This window comes from Ranitomeya variabilis, chromosome 3, assembly GCF_051348905.1.
Source record: "Ranitomeya variabilis isolate aRanVar5 chromosome 3, aRanVar5.hap1, whole genome shotgun sequence".
NCBI lineage: Eukaryota > Metazoa > Chordata > Amphibia > Anura > Dendrobatidae > Ranitomeya > Ranitomeya variabilis.
In genome coordinates, this window is record NC_135234.1 from 77747584 (window position 1) to 77768958 (window position 21375).

At 42.3% G+C, this 21375-nt stretch overlaps 1 protein-coding gene across 1 annotated transcript in view; it reads right to left on the minus strand.

Moving 5' to 3' along the window:
- Window positions 1-21375, minus strand: part of ITGAE (integrin subunit alpha E) — a 179764-nt gene that overhangs the window by 110568 nt on the left and 47821 nt on the right. The window contains exons 4-6 of the mRNA XM_077294231.1: window positions 19776-19846; window positions 5573-5699; window positions 4257-4343 (exon numbers count right to left, since the gene is read on the minus strand). Of these exons, the coding sequence (XP_077150346.1) occupies window positions 4257-4343; window positions 5573-5699; window positions 19776-19846 (285 nt within the window). The remainder of the gene's footprint in view (window positions 1-4256; window positions 4344-5572; window positions 5700-19775; window positions 19847-21375) is intronic.

Sequence of the window (21375 nt, forward strand, 5' to 3'; positions counted from 1 at the left end):
AATGGGGTTGGGACCATCAGTTGTGTTGTGGAGAAGTCTGGTGGATACACAGCTGATAGTCCTACTGAATAGACTGTTAGAATTTGTATTATGGTAATAAAAAAGCAGCTAAGTAAAGAAAAAGGAGTGGCCATCATTACTTTAAGAAATGAAGGTCAGTCAGTCCGAAAAATTGGGAAAACTTTGAAAGTGTCCCCAAGTGCAGTTGCAAAAACCATCAAGCGCTACAAAGAAACTGGCTCACATGAGGACCGCCCCAGGAAAGGAAGACCAAGAGTTACCTCTGCTTCTGAGGATAAGTTTATCCGAGTCACCAGCCTCAGAAATCGCAGGTTAACAGCAGCTCAGATTAGAGACCAGGTCAATGCCACACAGAGTTCTAGCAGCAGACACATCTCTACAACAACTGTTAAGAGGAGACTTTGTGCAGCAGGCCTTCATGGTAAAATAGCTGCTAGGAAACCACTGCTAAGGACAGGCAACAAGCAGAAGAGACTTGTTTGGGCTAAAGAATGCAAGGAATGTACATTAGACCAGTGGAAACCTGTGCTTTGGTCTGATGAGTCCAAATTTGAGATCTTTGGTTCCAACCACCGTGTCTTTGTGCGACGCAGAAAAGGTGAACAGATGGAGTTTACATGCCTGGTTCCCACCGTGAAGCATGGAGGAGGAAGTGTGATGGTGTGGAGGTGCTTTTCTGGTGACACTGTTGGGGATTTATTCAAAATTGAAGGCATACTGAACCAGCATGGCTACTACAGCATCTTGCAGCGGCATGCTATTACATCCGGTTTGCGTTTAGTTGGACCATCATTTATTTTTCAACAGGACAATGACCCCAAACACACCTCCAGGCTGTGTAAGGGCTACTTGACACAGAAGGAGAGTGATGGGGTGCTACGCCAGATGACCTGGCCTCCACAGTCACCAGACCTGAACCCAATCGAGATGGCTTGGGGTGAGCTGAACCGCAAAGTGAAGGCAAAAGGGCCAACAAATGCTAAGCATCTCTGGGATCTCCTTCAAGATTGTTGGAAGACCATTCCCGGTGACTACCTCTTGAAGCTCATCAAGAGAATGCCAAGAGTGTGCTAACAGTCATCAAAGCAAAAGGTGGCTACTTTGAAGAACCTAGAATATAAGACATATTTTCAGTTGTTTCACACTTTTTTGTTAAGTATATAATTCCACATGTGTTAATTCATAGTTTTGATGCCTTTAGTGTGAATGTACAATTTTCATAGTCATGAAAATACAGAAAAATCTTTAAATGAGAAGGTGTGTCCAAACTTTTGGTCTGTACTGTATATATATATATATATATATATATATATATATATATATATATATATATATATACCCTGACCTGCTGTCTCCTTCCCCACAATCCTGTAGAATGTAAGCCCCCAAGGGCAGGGTCACCTCCCCTCTGTATCAGTCTGTCATAGTTAGTTTTGTTTACTGTAAGTGATATTTGTACTTTGATGTAACCCCTTCTCATGTACAGCACCATGGAATTAATGGTGCATATAAATAAATAACAATAATAATATATATATAGCTCTGGCAAAAATTAAGAGACCACCACATCAAAACCCTGTCATGGGCAGCCCATTCTCCAGACCTGAACCCCAATGAAAACCTTTGGAATGTAATCAAGAGGATGATGGATAGTCACAAGCCGTCAAACAAAGAAGAACTGCTTAAATTTGTGCGCTAGAAGCAGTGTGAAGGACTGGTGGAAAGCATGCCAAGACACATGAAAGCTGTGATTAAAAATCATGGTTATTCCACAAAATATTGATTCCTGAACTCTTCCTGAGTTAAAACATTAGTATTATTGTTTCTAAATGTTTATGAACTTGTTTTCTTTGCATTATTTGAGGTCTGAAAGCACTGGGTTTTTTTTTATTTTGACCATTGTTATTTGTTAGAAAAAAAATACAAAATTTATTTCTTGGAAATTCAGAGACATGTTGTCAGAAGTTTATAGCCTAAAAGAACAATTTACATTTTATTCAAAAATATACCAATAAAGAGAAAAATCAGACAAACTGAACATTTTGCAGTGGTCTCTTAATTTTTGTCAGAGCTGTATATATATATATATATATATATATATATATATATATATATATACAGGGCCGTATTTAGAGTTTCTGCTGCCCTAGGCACTTTTAGTGCTGCCTCCCCCTTTGGTGAGTATGACACTATCGGCAGTGACTTTGGCAAGAATCGCTGATGTGAAAGTCGCCTTTTGCAGCAGATCCAGCAGTTTTTCTGCATGTGCCGCATAACGGATCACTTACGGCAACACTGCGTTCGGCCTCATTCATTCCCTATGGGATTTGTGGCACTTGCCATGATCTGGCAAATGCGGTACCATACCTCCCAACTTTTGAAGGGAAGGAGGTATAAAGTTTGCGGCGCGTGTAGTGCGCCGTGGCAAATTTTAGGCCACGCCTCTGACCACACCCATTTCACAACTAGTCACACCCATATCCATGTCCCAACCACAGCCATATCACACTGTTTTATATACAATAATTATAAACAAAAAAATATGGCCACACAGTGCTCCATACTGTATAATGGCCACACATGATGCTCCATACTGTATAATGGCCACACATGATGCTCAATACTGTATAACGGCCACCACACATGATGCTCCATACTGTATAATGGCCACACACAGTTCTCCATACTGTATAATGGCCACACATGATGCTCAATACTGTATAATGGCCACACATGATGCTCCATAGTGTATAATGGCCACACATGATGCTCCATAATGTATAATGGCCACACAGTGCTCCATACTGTATAATGGCCACACAGTGCTCCATACTGTATAATGGCCACACATAGTGCTCCATACTGTATAACGGCCACACACAGTTCTCCATACTGTATAATGATCCCACATGATGCTCAATACTATATAATGGCCACACATGATGCTCCATACTGTATAACGGCCACACATGATGCTCCATACTGTATAACCGCCACACATGATGCTCAATACTGTATAATGGCCACACACAGTTCTCCATACTGTATAATGATCCCACATGATGCTCAATACTGTATAATGACCCCCCTCCTGTATGCATGGCTCATCTCCCTCCCATCCCATATGCATGGCTCATATCCCCCCCTCCTGTATGCATGGCTCATATTCCCCCTCCTGTATGCATGGCTCATATTCCCCCCCACCTGCTTGCATGGCTCATATTCTCCCCCTGTATGCATGGCTCATATTAACCCTCCTGTATGCATGGCTCATATTTCCCCTCCTGTATGCATGGCTCATATTCCCCCCCACCTGTATGCATGGCTCTTATTCCCCCCACCTGTATGCATGGTTCATATTCCCCCCTGTATGCATGGCTCATATTCCCCCTGTATGCTTGGCTCATATTCCCCCTCCTGTAAGCATGGCCCATATCCCCCCCCCCCCTGTAAGCGCTGGCTCATATTCCCCCCCTGTATGCATGGCTCATATTCCCCCTCCTGAATGCATGGCTCATATTCCCCCACTGTATGCATGGCTCATATTTCCCCTCATGTATGCATGGCTCATATTCCCCCTCCTGTATGCATGGCTCATATTCCCCCCCGTATGCATGGCTCATATCCCCCCCTGTTTGCATGGCTTCTCTCTACCCCTGTATGCATGGCTCATATTCCCCCCATATGCATGGCTTCTCTCCACCCCCCGCTCCCGCTCCCATCTTGCATGGCATGCCGGCTTATGTCCTCCTTCATGCCCCCGTCCCTCATACTCACCTGTCCCACACCGAGCGGCCACGCCGTCATCCCTCTAGCTCTGTCCCGACTCCCGGCGCAGCACCTTCTTCCTGCGTGAGCAGTCATGTGATGCCGCTCATTCAGGATGAGCTGCAGATGCCGAGACCAGGCATCGCTGGGGCAGGGTCAGTATCGTCTTCAAGGAGGGTGGGTGGTAGGCGGGCGGGCGGCTGGGGGGGCGTGGGGGGCGCGGGGGCATTGAGGCGGTTGGTCGGGAGATGGCCCAGGACTTATAAAAAAAACAAAAAAAACAAACCTTGCTCAGGTGCCGCCCCCTGCATTGTCCTCGCCCTAGGCACGTGCCCTCAAGTGCCTAGTGGCAAATACGGCCCTGTATATATATATATATATATATATATATATATATATATATATAACTCATGACTGTTTTTCCTTATATCTTAATATTCTGAGGTTTAGCTCCAAAAATCATTTACCTTGATTGAGTGACAGTCCATCTAAAGCATTGTTGTTGTTGTTGCTGTTCTTATTCCTGTCCTTCTTCTTCTCCAAAAAGTCAAATACTGCATGAAATATCATGTGCTATAAATAATCCAATCTACAATATAATTACATTTTAAAATAAAATAAAAACACCAGAGCTACTCCTACAAAAAAGATATAGTATATCTCGACATCAGCACAGCTTTGGCAAAGTATCTCATACTATCCTTATTGAAAAAATGACCAAGTATGGGAGTGTTAAGGCTACAGTTAGGTGGATTCATAACTGGCTCAGCGATTGTACTCAGAGTGGTAATAAATGGTTGCACATCCAATTGGAAGAGTGTTTCAAGTGGGGTACCACAAGGCTGTGTCCTGTTCCCAGTGGTGTTCAACATTTTTATAAATGATCTAAATAATGGAATTGAAGGTAAACTGATAAAATTTGAAAACGATGCAAAGCTAGGAGGAATAGCTAATACTAGAGAAGACAAAGGAAATGCAAGATTCTACATCTGGGAAAGAAAAACAAAAATTACATCTATAGAATGGGAGGAATAGGACTAAGCAACAGCACGTGTGAAAAAGACTTGGGTATACTAATAGATCACATGAGTCAACAGTGTGATGCAGCAGCAAGAAAGGCAAACACAGTTCTAGGATGTATTAAGAGAAGCTCTAGCTCACTTGAAATAACTATCCCCCTCTACGCCTTCTTGGTCAAGCCTCATCTCAAATACTGTGTCCAGTTCTGGGCACCACATTTTAAAAAAGACATTGAAAAACTGGAGCAAATAGAGAAGAGCTACCAGGATGGTGAGCAGACTGCAAAGTATGTCCTACGAGGAACGGTTAAAGGATCTGAGAATGTTTAACTTGCAAAAAGGAAGGCTAAGAGGAGACTTAATAGCTGTCTTCAAATATCTGAAGAGAAGTAACAGTGTAGAGGGATTATCGTTACTCTCATTTGCACATGGAAATATGACAAGCAATGGAATGAAACTGAAAGGGAGAAACTACAGATTAGATATTAGAAAAAACTTTTTGACAATGAGGGTGATCAACAAGTGGAACAGGCTGCCACGAGAGCTGGTGAGTTCTCCTTCAATGGAAGTCTTCATACAGAGGCTGGACAGACATCTGTCTGAGATGGTTTGGTGAATCCTGCATTGAGCAGGGGGTTGGATACGATGACCCTGGAGGTCCATCCAACTCTAATATTCTATGATTCTATAGATTATAGCCTTTTGTTTTTAAGTACAAAAATCTGTCCAATAAGACTGCTTCATATAAAATAAATAGTAAATACCAGTTGTTGCAAGGTTGGGATAAACCCGCTCCTTCAAAGTGCCATTTTCATCGGTAAGCAGTGAGCAGACTCCATTGAGTTCCCCTGTTGTGGTTTTTTGGGTCCTCCCTCTTATCTGCTGGCAAATCTGTAGGAAAAAGTAGGGAATATTTCAAAGTTGCCTAATTTAAGGATCTTTGTAGCTCATTTCAAAAAAAAAATATTATGAGCCCTGAATGAATAATTACAGGGGTTTTCCAGCCATGTTATTGAATAAAGTATAATAGATTGAAGAATTTAAAGCATCGAGTAAGAATAAAATTAGCATCAGTTTTAAAGGAAATCGGTCAGGTCCATAAGCCATCTGTAAATAAAAGCAGAGCATGTTGGAGCTGATAATTGGCATTCAGAATATAGTTTAGTTATACATAAATGTGCAAAATTATTATTTTAGACACTTCAACAATAGATATTTTATACTTCGAACCAAATAATTGGTCGAATACAGAAGAGATCCATATTAAAAATATAACTTTATTCATTATTAATTAAAACATGATAGTAAAAAAGCAGAGATGTCACTATAGGGGACGCTTGGAGATGACACTCGGAGTAGCTAAAATATAATCCGTATGCTCGCTATTAAATTTGTAATGGTTTCAATATGCCATAGGGAGCAATAGAAAAAATTGAATAAATCAGGTAATACGTATTTACATCAGGTAATGTACTCACTAGGTCAACATACAGTTATTATTATGGCACAAAGAGTAAAATTATGAAAGTCCTAAACTCACAGCTCTGTTTGTGCTGATTTAATGACATGTAAGCTCAGGTGCTGCTCTCATGCATTTCTGTTTGTCACTTGTGTGAATAAATCAACAGAGACTGCAGCACCTAACATTGTGTGATATTAGTACTGACACCTAGGAGAAATGTGGGGAAATATATGTTGATAAATTGCAAAGTGCTTTGTTCAAATTACCTGATTGTGATCGGTCTGTAAAAGCTCCACTATCCGAGGTCACCTTAGCGTCCCCTCACCCCGACACGCGTTTCGCTGCCAGCTTCTTCCATCCATCGGTGAACCCGTCACGTGATCGCGGGTCACCGATGGGTTCACATGACAACCAGAGGTCTCCAGCAGACCTCTATGGTTGTCACTGCTGGATTGCTATGAGCGACGCTCGGTGGTCGGCGCTCATAGCAAGTGAGTAATTCTGCTACATACAGGTGATTTGAGCATCGCCTGTATGTAGCAGAGACGATCAGGTTATGGCAGCTTCTAGTCTCCCATGGAGACTATTGAAGCATGCCAAAAGTAAAAAAATTGTTTTCAAAAATATTAAAATAATAAAAAATTATAAAAGTTCAAATCACCCCCGTTTCGTCCCATTCAAAATAAAACAATAAAAAAATCAAACATACCCATATTTGGTATTGCCATTTTCAGAACCACCCGGTCTATCAATAAAAAAAAGGATTAACCTGATCGCTAAACAGTGTAGCGAGAAAAAAAGTCAAAATGACAGAATTACTCTTTTTTGGTCGCGGAGACATTGCATTAAAATGCAATAATGGGCTATCAAAAGATCGTATCCACACCAAAATGGTATCATTAAAAACGTCAGCTCGGCACGCAAAGCATAAGCCCTCACCCGACCCGAGATCACGAAAATAAAGACTCTACGGGTATCGGAATTTTTTTTTTAAACAAAGTTTGGAATTTTTATTTCACCACTTAGATAAAAAAGAACCTAGACATGTTTGGTGTCTATGAACTCGTAATGACCTGGAGAATCATAATGACAGGTCAGTTTTAACATTCAGTGAACATAGTAAAAAAGCCAAACAAAAAACTACTGTGGGATTGCACTTTTTTGCACTTGGATTTTTTCCCCATTTTCCAGTCACGATATGTTAAAACCAATGGTGTCATTCAAAAGTACAACTTGTCCCGCAATAAACAAGCCCTCACATTGTCATATTCACAGAAAAATAAAAAAGTTATGCCTCTGGGGAGAAGGGGAGCAAAAAACGAAAATGCCAAAACGAAAATACCGCTGGCGGTTAAAGGCTTAAATAAACTAATATATGAGAGCTGATATAGAGGAAAAAATGTACACATGATGTGTTCTTTTTACATAACTGGTAAGTGTCAGGTTCTTAGCTGCATCTCTTCAGTTTGTAGAGTTTTTTTCTGTGATAATGTGGATGACAGATATAGTAAAATCTTCTTGAAATATTACTATTGCAACAGAATCTTCAGAATTGGATGCAAACTTGCACAGGAAGTGTTCTCAGCCCTAGGGTATCCCAGCTTGTAAAATTGCAAAATTTCCTAGCAACTCACACTAAGTTTGGTTATACAATTGTCATGGAACCGCAAAAAAGTGGAAGTCAATGACAGATATATAAAAATGTCTGGGTAATATGTCAAGAGGAAAAGGGATCCATGAAAAACAATATGTATTTAAAACTCAAATACATACATAGTTTTATTCAAAGATTTATACCTTAAAACGTATACAATGTCAGAAGATACAGTGCCTTGAAAAAGTGTTCATACCCTGTGAACGTTGCTACATTTTTCATGTTGCACCCACACATTTAAATGTTTTTTTATTTGAATTTTATGTGATATACCTCGAAAGGTGGAGACATTGTCTAAACATGCTCTCTGAAGACTTATCATTAGTGATGATGAGCGAGTATACTCATTGCTCGGGATTTCCCGAGCACGCTCAGGTGGTCTCTGAGTATTTGGTTATGCTCGGAGATTTTGTTTTCATCGATGCAGCTGCATGATTTACGGCTGCTAGTCAGCCTGAGTACATGTGGGGGTTGCCTGGTTGCTAAGGAATCCCCACATGTATTCAAGCTGTCTAGCAGCCGCAAATCATGTAGCTGCGTCAACAAAAACTAAATCTCAACGCACTCACAAATACTCGGAGACCACCCGAGCATGCTCGGGAAAACCAGAGCAACGAGTATACTCGCTCATCATCACTAATTATCATATATTTGTCACAGGTTTACTGAAACAGAGAGGAGCTAGAAGACAGTATCGTCTAATTTCTCCTACTCCTGCACTGACTAGAAGCACTTCACCTGTGTATTAAAAGGTGTAAATTTATTTTAGCAGTGCAGGGGTTAATCTGCTCAGTTGAGAGCTCCTGGAAGCTTTCCTGCATTAAGGTTCTCAGCTGTTCACTGTTAGCCACTCCTATATAAACTGGTTTCTGGCTAGCACTCATTGTCAGAGCTAGCTTTTGCTGCATGGCTGAAGGTTGTTTGTTATTATTGGAGTCAGCGTTTGGTGGATTTATCTGTGACTGTTGCTAGGTTTTGAGTGTGTGATAAATCCCTTTCTTCTCCTACTATTACTCCAGAGCATTCCTCTGTTGTCTGTGTGAATATATTTGTATGATAGGTACTTTCCTTTAGCGCTGTTCGAATTACCTTGTTAGTCAGGTTGGTCTATTATGGTACACTACTACTCCCCTCCTCCCTGGGTGGAGAAAGGGTACAGACAAAGGGTGGTGTTGTGAATTCTGTTTGTGGGCTCCCCCGGTGGTGTTTTATGGTAGTGCCACTTATTTGCCTTCTTCTATCATTGATCACCTGTTGACACCCATTAGGGGAGTTTCCTATTTAAGGCTGCTTGGCTGCTGGTCCGATGCCGGCCAACAATGTATCAGTAGCATTCTGTTGCATTCTCCTGCCTCAAGATCCTGTTCAGCTAAGTTGAATTTTGTTTCTAGTTAATGCTATTTTTGTCCAGCTATTTGCAATGTGACTCTCTGTAGCTGGAAGCTCTCGTGGACTGAAATTGCCACTCCAGTGGCATGAGTTGTCACTGGAGTTTTAAAGTAATTTCAGGATGGTGTTTTTGAGTAGTGTTTTGAAGTTAACCGTGAAGTGACTCTTTCCTGTACTTCTGCTATCTAGTAAGCGGACCTCACTGTGCTAAATCTGCTGTTCATCCTACGTATGTCTTTTCCTCTTGACTCACCGTCAATATCTGTGGGGGGCTGCTATCTCCTTTTGGGGTTCATCTCTGGAGGTAAGGCAGGCCTGTATATTCCTCTGATAGGGGTAGTTAGATCTCCGGCTGGCGCGTGGTGTCTAGGGCATCGTAGGAAACACTCCCCGGCTACTTCCAGTGTTGTGTCAGGTTCAGGTCACGGTCACTTTAGTTCCCATCACCCGAGAGCTAGTCCGTTGTTATTTTGATTTCCCTGCCATTGGGAAAATCATAACAGTTTGGCCGGCCCGCATGTGTTAAAACTATGCACTAAAGCAGGAAAGGATATGAAAAGGTTTTTTTTTTTTTTCCCTTCTGTGTTTGGAAAGTGCACCTTAGTGCTTATTTGTACTCCTTGCTTAAACTGCAGTCTTCAGCCTTTTTTTTTTTTTTCCTCTCCTCTTAATCTCTGAATGGCTTTGGTTACACCTGTTTGAATCATGGATCCACAGAGTTTGGTTGTAGGTCTGAATAACCTGGCTACAAAAGTCCAGAACTTACAAGATTTTGTTATACGTGCTCCAATGTCTGAACCTAAGATCCCTATGCCTGAATTTTTTACCGGAGACAGATCCCGTTTTTTGAATTTCAGAGAGAATTGTAAATTGTTTTTGTCTCTGAAATCTCACTCTGCTGGTGATCCTGCGCAACAGGTTAAAATTGTTATTTCTCTATTGCGGGGTGACCCACAAAGTTGGGCATTTGCATTGGCGCCAGGGGATCCTGCGTTATTAAATGTAGATGCGTTTTTTCTGGCTTTGGGGTTGCTTTATGAAGAACCTAATTTAGAGATTTTGGCTGAGAAAGCCTTGATAGCTCTTTCCCAAGGGCAAGATGAAGCTGAGATATACTGCCAAAAATTATTTCGTAAATGGTCGGTGCTTACTAAATGGAATGAGTGCGCTATAGCAGCTAATTTCAGAGAAGGTCTCTCTGATGCCGTGAAGGATGTCATGGTGGGGTTCCCTGTGCCTACAGGTCTGAATGATGCCATGAAATTGGCTATCCAGATTGATCGGCGTTTACGGGAGCGCAAATCTGTGCACCATATGGCGGTATCTTCTGAGCAAAAATCTGTGCACCATATGGCGGTATCTTTTGAGCAAAAACCTGTGCACCATATGGCGGTATCTTCTGAGCAAAAACCTGTGCACCATATGGCGGTATCTTCTGAGCAAAAACCTGTGCATCATTTGGCGGTGACCTCTGAAAAGGCACCAGAGCATATGCAATGCGATAGTGTATTGTCTAGAGGCGAACGACAGAATTACAGGCGCAAAAATGGGTTGTGCTTCTATTGTGGAGATCCAGCTCATGTTATATCAGCATGCTCTAAACGCATAAAGAAGGTTGATAAAAAGGTTGATAAATCTTTTTCTATGGGTACCTTGCAGTCTAAATTTCTTTTGTCCGTGACATTGATTTGTACTTTATCATCTGTTACTGTGGATGCTTATGTGGATTCTGGCGCCGCTCTGAGTCTCATGGATTGGTCCTTTGCCAAGCGTTGTGGGTTTGATTTAGAGCCTCTGGAGGTTTCTATTCCCTTAAAGGGTATTGATTCTACACCTTTGGCTAGCAATAAACCACAATATTGGACACAAGTGACTATGCATCTTACCCCAGACCATCAGGAGATTATTCGTTTCCTTGTGTTATATAATCTACATGACGTATTAGTACTTGGATTACCATGGTTACAAATTCATAATCCAGTCTTGGACTGGAGATCAATGTCTGTGCTGAGCTGGGGATGTCGGGGGATTCATGGGGATGCACCTTTGGTTCCCATTTCTTCATCTACCCCCTCTGAGATCCCAGCATTTCTGTCAGATTTTTATGATGTCTTTCAGGAGCCTAAGATTGATTCTCTCCCTCCTCACAGAGTGTGACTGCGCTATTGAGTTGATTCCCGGTAGTAAATTTCCTAAGGGTCGCTTGTTTAATTTGTCTGTACCTGAACATACTGCTATGCGGGAGTATATCAGAGAATCTTTGGAAAAGGGTCATATTCGCCCCTCTTTGTCTCCACTGGGGGCAGGGTTTTTCTTTGTGGGTAAAAAGGATGGTTCATTGAGACCTTGTATCGACTATCGACTTCTGAATAAGATTACAGTTAAATACCAGTACCCGTTACCTTTACTGACTGATCTTTTTGCTCGCATAAAGGGGGCGAAGTGGTTCACTAAGATCGATCTACGTGGTGCGTATAATTTGGTGCGGATTAAGCAGGGGGATGAGTGGAAGACCGCATTTAATACGCCTGAAGGCCATTTTGAGTATTTGGTAATGCCTTTCGGTCTCGCGAATGCCCCTTCCGTTTTTCAGTCCTTTATGCACGATATTTTCCGTGAATATCTGGATAAATTTATGGTTGTGTATTTGGATGATATTTTGATTTTTTCGGAGGACTGGGAATCTCATGTTCAACAGGTCAGGAGAGTTTTTCAGGTTTTACGAGCTAATTCTCTATTTGTGAAGGGCTCAAAGTGTATTTTTGGGGTTCAGAGAATTTCCTTTCTGGGATATATTTTTTCCCCTTCATCTATGGAGATGGACCCTGTTAAGGTTCAGGCTATTTGTGCTTGGATACAACCTACTTCTCTAAAGAGTCTTCAGAAATTCTTGGGATTTGCTAATTTCTATCGCCGATTCATAGCGGGTTTTTCTGCCATTGTTAAACCTTTGACTGATTTGACCAAGAAGGGTGCTGATGTTGCTAATTGGTCCTCTGCGGCTGTGGAGGCCTTTCGGGAGCTTAAGCGCCGCTTTTCTTCTGCTCCTGTGTTGCGCCAGCCTGATGTTTCGCTCCCGTTCCAGGTTGAAGTAGATGCTTCCGAGATCGGAGCAGGTGCAGTTTTGTCGCAGAAAGGTCCTGACTGCTCAGTGATGAGACCATGTGCGTTTTTCTCTCAAAAGTTTTCGCCCGCTGAGCGAAATTATGATGTTGGAAATCGGGAGCTCTTGGCCATGAAGTGGGCATTTGAGGAGTGGCGTCATTGGCTTGAGGGTGCTAGACACCAGGTGGTGGTCTTGACTGACCACAAAAATCTAATTTATCTTGAGTCAGCCAGGCGTCTGAATCCTAGACAGGCGCGCTGGTCGTTGTTTTTCTCTCGATTTAACTTTGTGGTTTCATATCTGCCTGGGTCTAAGAATGTGAGGGCGGATGCCCTCTCTAGGAGTTTTGAGCCTGACTCGCCTGGTGATTCCGAACCTACTGGCATCCTGAAGGATGGGGTGATATTGTCAGCTGTCTCCCCAGACCTGCGGCGCTCTTTGCAGGAGTTTCAGGTGGATAGGCCTGATCGCTGTCCGCCTGGTAGACTGTTTGTCCCTGATGACTGGACCAGTAGAGTTATTTCGGAGGTTCACTCTTCCGCGTTGGCAGGTCATCCTGGAATTTTTGGCACCAGGGATCTGGTGTCTAGGTCCTTCTGGTGGCCTTCCTTGTCTCGAGATGTACGTATTTTTGTGCAGTCTTGTGATGTTTGTGCTCGGGCTAAGCCCTGCTGTTCCCGGGCCAGCGGGTTGTTGTTGCCCTTGCCTATTCCTAAGAGGCCTTGGACGCACATCTCTATGGACTTTATTTCTGACCTTCCTGTTTCTCGTAGGATGTCCGTCATCTGGGTGGTGTGTGACCGTTTTTCCAAGATGGTTCACTTGGTACCTTTGCCCAAATTGCCCTCCTCCTCTGAGCTGGTCCCTCTATTTTTTCAGAATGTTGTGCGTTTGCATGGTATTCCTGAGAATATAGTGTCTGACAGGGGTACTCAGTTTGTGTCTAGATTTTGGCGGGCGTTCTGTGCCAGGATGGGCATCGACTTGTCTTTTTCGTCTGCATTCCATCCTCAGACTAATGGCCAGACTGAGCGTACTAATCAGACCTTGGAGACTTACTTGAGGTGTTTTGTGTCCGCTGATCAGGACGATTGGCTTGATTTTTTGCCATTGGCAGAGTTTGCCCTTAACAATCGGGCCAGTTCTGCCACTTTGGTTTCTCCATTTTTTTGTAATTCAGGGTTTCACCCTCGCTTTTCGTCCGGTCAATTGGAGTCTTCGGATTGTCCTGGAGTAGATGCTGTGGTTGATAGAATGCATCAGATTTGGGGACAGGTTGTGGACAATCTGAAGTTGTCCCAGGAGAAGACTCAACAGTTCACTAATCGTCATCGGCGTGTCGGTCCTCGTCTTTGTGTTGGGGACCTGGTTTGGTTGTCTTCTCGATTTGTTCCTATGAAGGTCTCGTCTCCTAAGTTTAAGCCTCGGTTTATCGGCCCTTATAGGATTCTGGAGGTTCTCAATCCTGTGTCCTTTCGTTTGGACCTCCCAGCATCTTTTACTATTCATAATGTTTTTCATCGGTCATTATTGCGGAGGTATGAGGTGCCGGTTGTTCCGTCTGCTGATCCTCCTGCTCCTGTGCTGGTTGAAGGTGAGTTGGAGTATGTGGTGGAAAAGATCTTGGACTCCCGTGTTTCCAGACGGAAACTTCAGTATCTGGTTAAGTGGAAAGGCTATGGTCAGGAGGATAATTCTTGGGTGACAGCATCTGATGTTCATGCTCCTGATTTGGTTCGTGCATTTCATAGTGCTCATCCAGATCGCCCTGGTGGTTCTGGTGAGGGTTCGGTGCCCCCTCCTTAAGGGGGGGGTACTGTTGTGAATTCTGTTTGTGGGCTCCCCCGGTGGTGTTTTATGGTAGTGCCACTTATTTGCCTTCTTCTATCATTGATCACCTGTTGACACCCATTAGGGGAGTTTCCTATTTAAGGCTGCTTGGCTGCTGGTCCGATGCCGGCCAACAATGTATCAGTAGCATTCTGTTGCATTCTCCTGCCTCAAGATCCTGTTCAGCTAAGTTGAATTTTGTTTCTAGTTAATGCTATTTTTGTCCAGCTATTTGCAATGTGACTCTCTGTAGCTGGAAGCTCTCGTGGACTGAAATTGCCACTCCAGTGGCATGAGTTGTCACTGGAGTTTTAAAGTAATTTCAGGATGGTGTTTTTGAGTAGTGTTTTGAAGTTAACCATGAAGTGACTCTTTCCTGTACTTCTGCTATCTAGTAAGCGGACCTCACTGTGCTAAATCTGCTGTTCATCCTACGTATGTCTTTTCCTCTTGACTCACCGTCAATATCTGTGGGGGGCTGCTATCTCCTTTTGGGGTTCGTCTCTGGAGGTAAGGCAGGCCTGTATATTCCTCTGATAGGGGTAGTTAGATCTCCGGCTGGCGCGTGGTGTCTAGGGCATCGTAGGAAACACTCCCCGGCTACTTCCAGTGTTGTGTCAGGTTCAGGTCACGGTCACTTTAGTTCCCATCACCCGAGAGCTAGTCCGTTGTTATTTTGATTTCCCTGCCATTGGGAAAATCATAACAGGGTGGATTCAGGAGCTAAGGCAAGATACGTGGCACCAGGGTCTTATCCATCAGAAGTAATCTTGCTAGAGCATCCCTAGCGGTAGGGACAGGGAAGGAGCCCCTGGTCCCGGGACACCCGACAACAGAGTTGTTACAATATTTTTGTATTGACCTGCTGCTTTATGTGGTTTATTCTTATGTGCAATTTTCATGGTTAGTTAGAGGTGTCAAGACTAACTGTTAGTGCCATCCCAGGTTGAAAGGAGTCACTCAGGCACATAGGAAGCTAGTTCCTGTCTGTTAGTTGTTGGAGATGCAAATTGTCTCTTCAGAGAGGAAGATGACTTGAACTCGACCCTTCAACGAGCATTGCCATATGACTGAAGATAAAAGCCAAACCAGAATCTCAATTTGCAGACAGTGTTTTTGGGTAATGCCCCTCGTCAGTGCAAAGTATGAGATCTGATTTGGCTAGGTGAGAGGCTAGAGTTCAAGTCCTCTTCCTCTCCGAAGAGACAATTTGCATATTTAATTTCCCAGAGACGCATGCATGGCTTTTAAGTCTCTTCACTTTGACATGCCAGGCTTGACATAGTAACATAGTAACATCGTTTTTGAGGTTGAAGGAAGACTTTAAGTCCATCTAGTCCAACCCATAGCCTAACCTAATATGCCCTAACATGTTGATCCAGGGGAAGGCAAAAAAAAACCATGTGGCAAACAGTAAGCTCCACACTGGGGAAAACAAATTCTTTCCCAAATCCACATATTGCAATCAGACTAGTTCCCTGGATCAACGCCCTATCAAGGAACCTAGTATACATAACATGTCACACTCCTGAAGGAAAAATATTACCCCTCAGACCTTAGTTGTTGGGGAAAAGCCACAGAAGAAGAAGGAAGTATTATATTCTGTTGTCTAGATTATAAGCCACAAGTGAGAAGTGTGTTCAGCAACAAAAGATCTAAGGATAGCAAGACCTAGACCTAAATATTCTACGGAAACTGATCTCTTACAGGGCCTGAGTGCAGACATTGGAAGAGTATCCAGAAGGTTCCTTTCACTCAGTGAGTACCAGCCATAACAATAAACAGAGCTGAGGGACTCAGTACCAGAATTTTCATAGGGAGCTAGAAGAAGTGGACTACATAAAGGCATTGTATCAACCAGTTCTACAAGTTTAGAAAAGTACTTTTCCAGCGGGAAAGGAACATGAGGTCCCAATGCAGTGGATGATAAAGAAATTAGGAACAGAGCCAGAAAGCTTGAGAAGGCCTCAGTTATTCTTGAGTTGTACCTATACCATCGAATTGCCGTATTTAGTTCTCTCAATGAAGGACCCTCTGTTTTGATGCAGAAGAAATGTACATAAAGTATTGTGCCTGTGTCAAGTGTCGAAATACTGTTTGAAGAATTCCAGTAAAGAAGGTTTAAACTTTTTAAAATGGATGCCGGTCTCACTGATTCAATTAACAATTAGCAAGGTACCCCGTACCATTAAATCACTTGTGACCTGAAAAAGGGGGTAAGAGGCAAACCGCCGATCGCACACACAGTGAGGGTACCTCAACAGGATGTTTGGGGACCACAAAGCAAACCTCCCACTATGGGTCCTTTGCATGCCAACACAAAGTAGCAAGTATTTGTCAAGTGTACAGGAAAAGTTCGACCTATGAAAATATAAAAATAATTAACCCGATCGGTAAACATTGTAAACCAAAAAAAATCAAGAATGCCAAAATTGTGGTTTTTTTTGGTTGCTACAATTCTACAAAACATGCTGTAACAAGCAATCAAAATGTCACAACTATCCCAAAATGGTATCAAATAAATGACTCCTCCTGCAAAAATAAGCCATCACACTGCTCAATCGACTGAAAAATAAAAACACTACAGGTCTCGGAAAATGGCGGCACACTGTAAAAAACATTTTTTTAAACTTTAGATTTTTTTCATCACTAAAATAATAAAATACTGGACATGTTTGGCATCGCCATTATCGTACTGATGAGCAGAATTATATTGCAAGGTAATTTTTACCACAAATCGTACATGGTAAAAACAATTCCCAAAAAACAATGTCAGAATTGCTTTTTTTTCACAATTTCTCCCCACTTGCAATTTTTCTTTCCGTTTTCCAGTATACTATGTTGTAAAGTGAATAGTGTCATTCAAAAGTACAACTCATCTTGCAAAAAAAAATAAGCCCTCATATATCTATGTGAGCAGAAAAATAAAAAAGTTATGGCTCTGGAAGGAAGGGGAGGAAAAAACAAAAATGCAAAATTGGAAATTGGCCCATCGTGAATGGGATATTCACCTCTAAATGGAAGTCAATGTCAGCTAAATCCAAATGTATGGGTAGTGAATGAAAAGAGAGAAATGGATCAATAGCATTTTTCTTCTTTACTTTCCTTCTCTGATGTTCAGCTATAAAATGAAGGTGAGTTTTGCCGTCCAGTTTCAAATTTATCATATCCTAAAGATAACAGCGATAAATACAAAGACAAAGACATACTGATAGGGAATTTAGATTGTGAGCCCCATCGGGGACAGTGATGATAATGTGTGCAAAACTGTAAAGCGCTGCGGAATATGTTAGCGCTATATAAAAATAAAGATTATTATTATAATACAAAGCAATCAGTGTAAGGTCTCAATCACACGTCCGTGAACAAATGGTACCAGTGTCATCAGTGTTTTACATCAGTGTCTCCTCAGTGTGTCCGTTTTTACCATCAGTGTTTTTCCAGTATGGATAAAGAAAGAAACAAATTACAAAACTCCTATATTTTGCAATGTTAAACATGGACGGCAGACTGATGGCATTCATGTGCTCTACGTGTTTTTAACAGACCCATAGACTTGTATTGGCCATTGTTATCCATGATGCCAGAAAAAAATGGACCCCTGTCCATGTGTTTTGCACGGATGCATGGTCCGTGAAAAACATGGACATGTGAATTGCACCATAGATTATAATGGGTACTTGTGGTATCCTTATAAAAAATGGATATGTCATGTACGTGCAACACTGATGTTTGACTAAGGCCAAAGAGAGTGTTCAACAGGCAAATGCTTCTTCTAAGGTTCCTATCCTCAGGATTCCCATATGTAAGGTAGTCCTTTTCAGTTTAATACTGCTTCATTATCGCCATACTGAGAGACCTTTAATACCATGCTTATAGAAAAAACTGCTTTAATTTTTTTTTTCCAAGAAATACCTTTATAAGGCTTCATTCAGACATCCATACTGCACGTATGTGTCGTAGTTTTTTTTTTTTTCACTGATACTACACATACCCATTCTAATGTATGGTGACCTTCACATGTCCATGTTTTTTCACGGACCTGAGTCAGTTCAGAACACAAGGACACATTTCCGTTTTTTTCTGGCAGCACGAATGAAAACGCCAATACCAGTCTATGGGTCCATGAAAAATACATATTTAACATTACGGAGTATAGGAGAAGCTTTGTAATTTATTTCTTAATCCTGAAAAACACCGATGACACTAATTCTAAAAACAGACACCCGGACTGTACACTAATGACACACTGATCCAAAACACTGATGACACTGGTTCTATTTTTTCATGTATGTCTTTAAATACTGGCCTGTGAATGAGGCCTAAGAAGGTACATTGCGACTGTAAAGTTTAAGTCTGTCATCCCAAACTGATAGTATAAACTAAGTTCATAGACTTAACATTGCTCTCCCATGCTTTGAGGAAACTTAAGTTTTATTACTATTTAGGATGCTTGGTGCACCCTTGGTGTGGCCAAGAGGCTCAGTTCACTGTTTAACCCAATGGTTTTGCATGTCCCCGCATCCTTCAGTAGTGATTTACAGTGCTATCATGACTGGAGCAAGCATCATCTGCTGAGAAAGCTTACACAGACCAGGCTATCAATCAATCATCAGTGAGAGAGGTGTGCACATGCAAAACCAGTGGGTGGAACAGTTCACTGAGCCTCTTGGCCAGGGGTGGGCAATAAATTTTGCCATGGGGCCGCATGAGAAATTGGGATGGTTTTAGAGGGCCGGACTAATATAATTACCGTATTTTTCGGACTATAAGACGCACCGGACCATAACGCGCACCCCAAATTTGGGGTGAAAATTGCAGAAAAAAAGATTTTTATAAGATGGGGGTCCGTCTTATTGTCCGAATTTACAGTATCTTACCTGAAGGCTGGCGGTGGCAGAGCAGGGTCACAGGAGGCATTGTGTCGGCAGAGGTGGGGTGATGCGGTGTGGCGTGCACTAGAGCAGGGTCCCTTCCTGCTTAGGTGGGCGACGCCATGGCCTGGTGTCCATGGGGGGGTTGCAGCAGTGGTGTGGCGACGGCAGAGGTGCGGCATGGCGTGCGCAGGGTCTCTTCCACCGTTGAGGTGACGCGGCGGCCCGGAATGCAATGTGAGCAGCAGAGCCGGGTTGAATATCGGTGGCGGCGGCCTTCTTCTATTATACTTTTCCTCTGATTGTTCCACTCTTGGTTTTGGTTTACAAATATTAATGTAAAATACTGACCTAATACTCATAGTGTGAACATGGCCTAATGATGTGATTTTTATAGGGGTTATATCGCCTCCAAGACTGTGTACTTAGTTTGTTTTGTCAGTTTGGGCTGACAGATCCTAAGCAACAGAAATGCATCCAAACATGTAGATACTTTGTTGCTCTGCATTTTGTAATTGATTGCTGCATATATGCACAAGCCCTCGCCTAAAAATGAACAGCCACATCATAATAAAAAATGAATGAAAAAAAAAGGAAGGAAAAACCTTCCAGGCTGGTCTGAAATAATAGAGCAGTGATTGTTAACACTTACCAAGGAACTGTCTGAGTTTCTGGCTTGGGAAACAATTGGATAAGGAACGACTCTACGCTCTTGGCCTTGTCCTAAAACCATGAAGAAGGATACAGTATGTCAGTCACATGTCAGAATAACACAAGATGCTGATGATATCTGTCCTTGTCAATACTTGTCATGTCACAAGATTCACCACAGATTTGGCAATAGCCATAGATGTTGCTTTGTACATCAGTACATGACACAAGTATGCTGTGTCCGGCAGTGGCCCCTCCGTTTTACAGTAGGCAGCCTACAGTATATCAGTTTTGGCAAAGGGTTATAGTACTTTAACAAATCCAAGGTATGATGAATCTATATGCAGTGGTGTAGCGTGGTTTGCCAGCATCTGGGACAAGGCAGGTATTTTGTGCTCCGTAATCTGTAGACAGTTAATACTCCTTGAGTCCATTCCGACAGTCCAGTAAAGAAAATACGGGTATTGATGATATTATAGCTGGCCCTTTGACCATTTAGCTTCTGTATTTTTCTTTTTGAAATACAGCATAACATTTTAAAAATAAGAAGATATAAAGTACATTGTTTTAAGGCATATTTTTCACTTACTTTTTTTTATTACTTTTTTTAAACTATTTTAGAATATAAGTGAATATCCAACAATGCAGATTTCCTTGAAAAGATCAGCTTGTCCAATTCTCCATAAAAACTTTACAATGTGGCATCAAGAAGAAACATGCATGGCATACAATCTTATTAATTTCCAGCTACAATACTGAGTATAATGCTGAAATTGTATGGACCCACTGTGGCATGAGATGGGCTTACCCTGGAGGGGCATGACTAAGTGTCTACCGGGTCTTCACTAGGGCATCTGATGGTGAGGATATACTGGGTTGCAATAGACACCAGGTACCACTCCAGGTTAGTCCCTGGGACTGCAGGATGGTCAGAGGTGTGGGTATGCGGTACAAGAGGGTAAAGGCATGGTTAGACAATCCAAAGTCAGGGCAGGAAGCACAGATTCAATACATGTAGTCGAGGTCAGGAGCGGAGAGGTCAGGCAGGATGGGTGAAAAAGCCATTAACAGGAAGCAGACTTTGGTGAAATGCATAAACTAGATGTTAGCTAGCTAGGAACCAACATTCAGGCAAGGAGTGGTGGGAGGAGTATCCTAATATAGAGCCTGCTTGCATGGGATAGGCCAGGGATTCTAATTCCTGCAGAGACCGACCATGCCTCACTAAGGCCAAATGGAAGTAACATGCTGTTGCAGCAGTGTAGAGGAGTACTGCAATAGGCAAAACTCAGTGAGCCGACCTGACTTGAGGAGAAGCCATGCGGTGACAATGGTGAGTAGAGCGGTACTGAGGAGGCATGCAAGTTACCATAGTGTCACTGTGCTCTTTAACTGAATTTGCAAAGACTGGATTTACATTAAAGAAACGCTCCCTTCAAAGTATTTATCCTCTTTATATATGGCAGTCATCAATTTATACAGCACTGTTTACTTACAATTGCTCATTTTGCCCTCCTACCCAGTTAATTCTTCTCTTTTCCATTAGGTCTAAGTCATCACATGATTAAAAACTGACTAGCTGAAGTATTCTAAGCTCTATC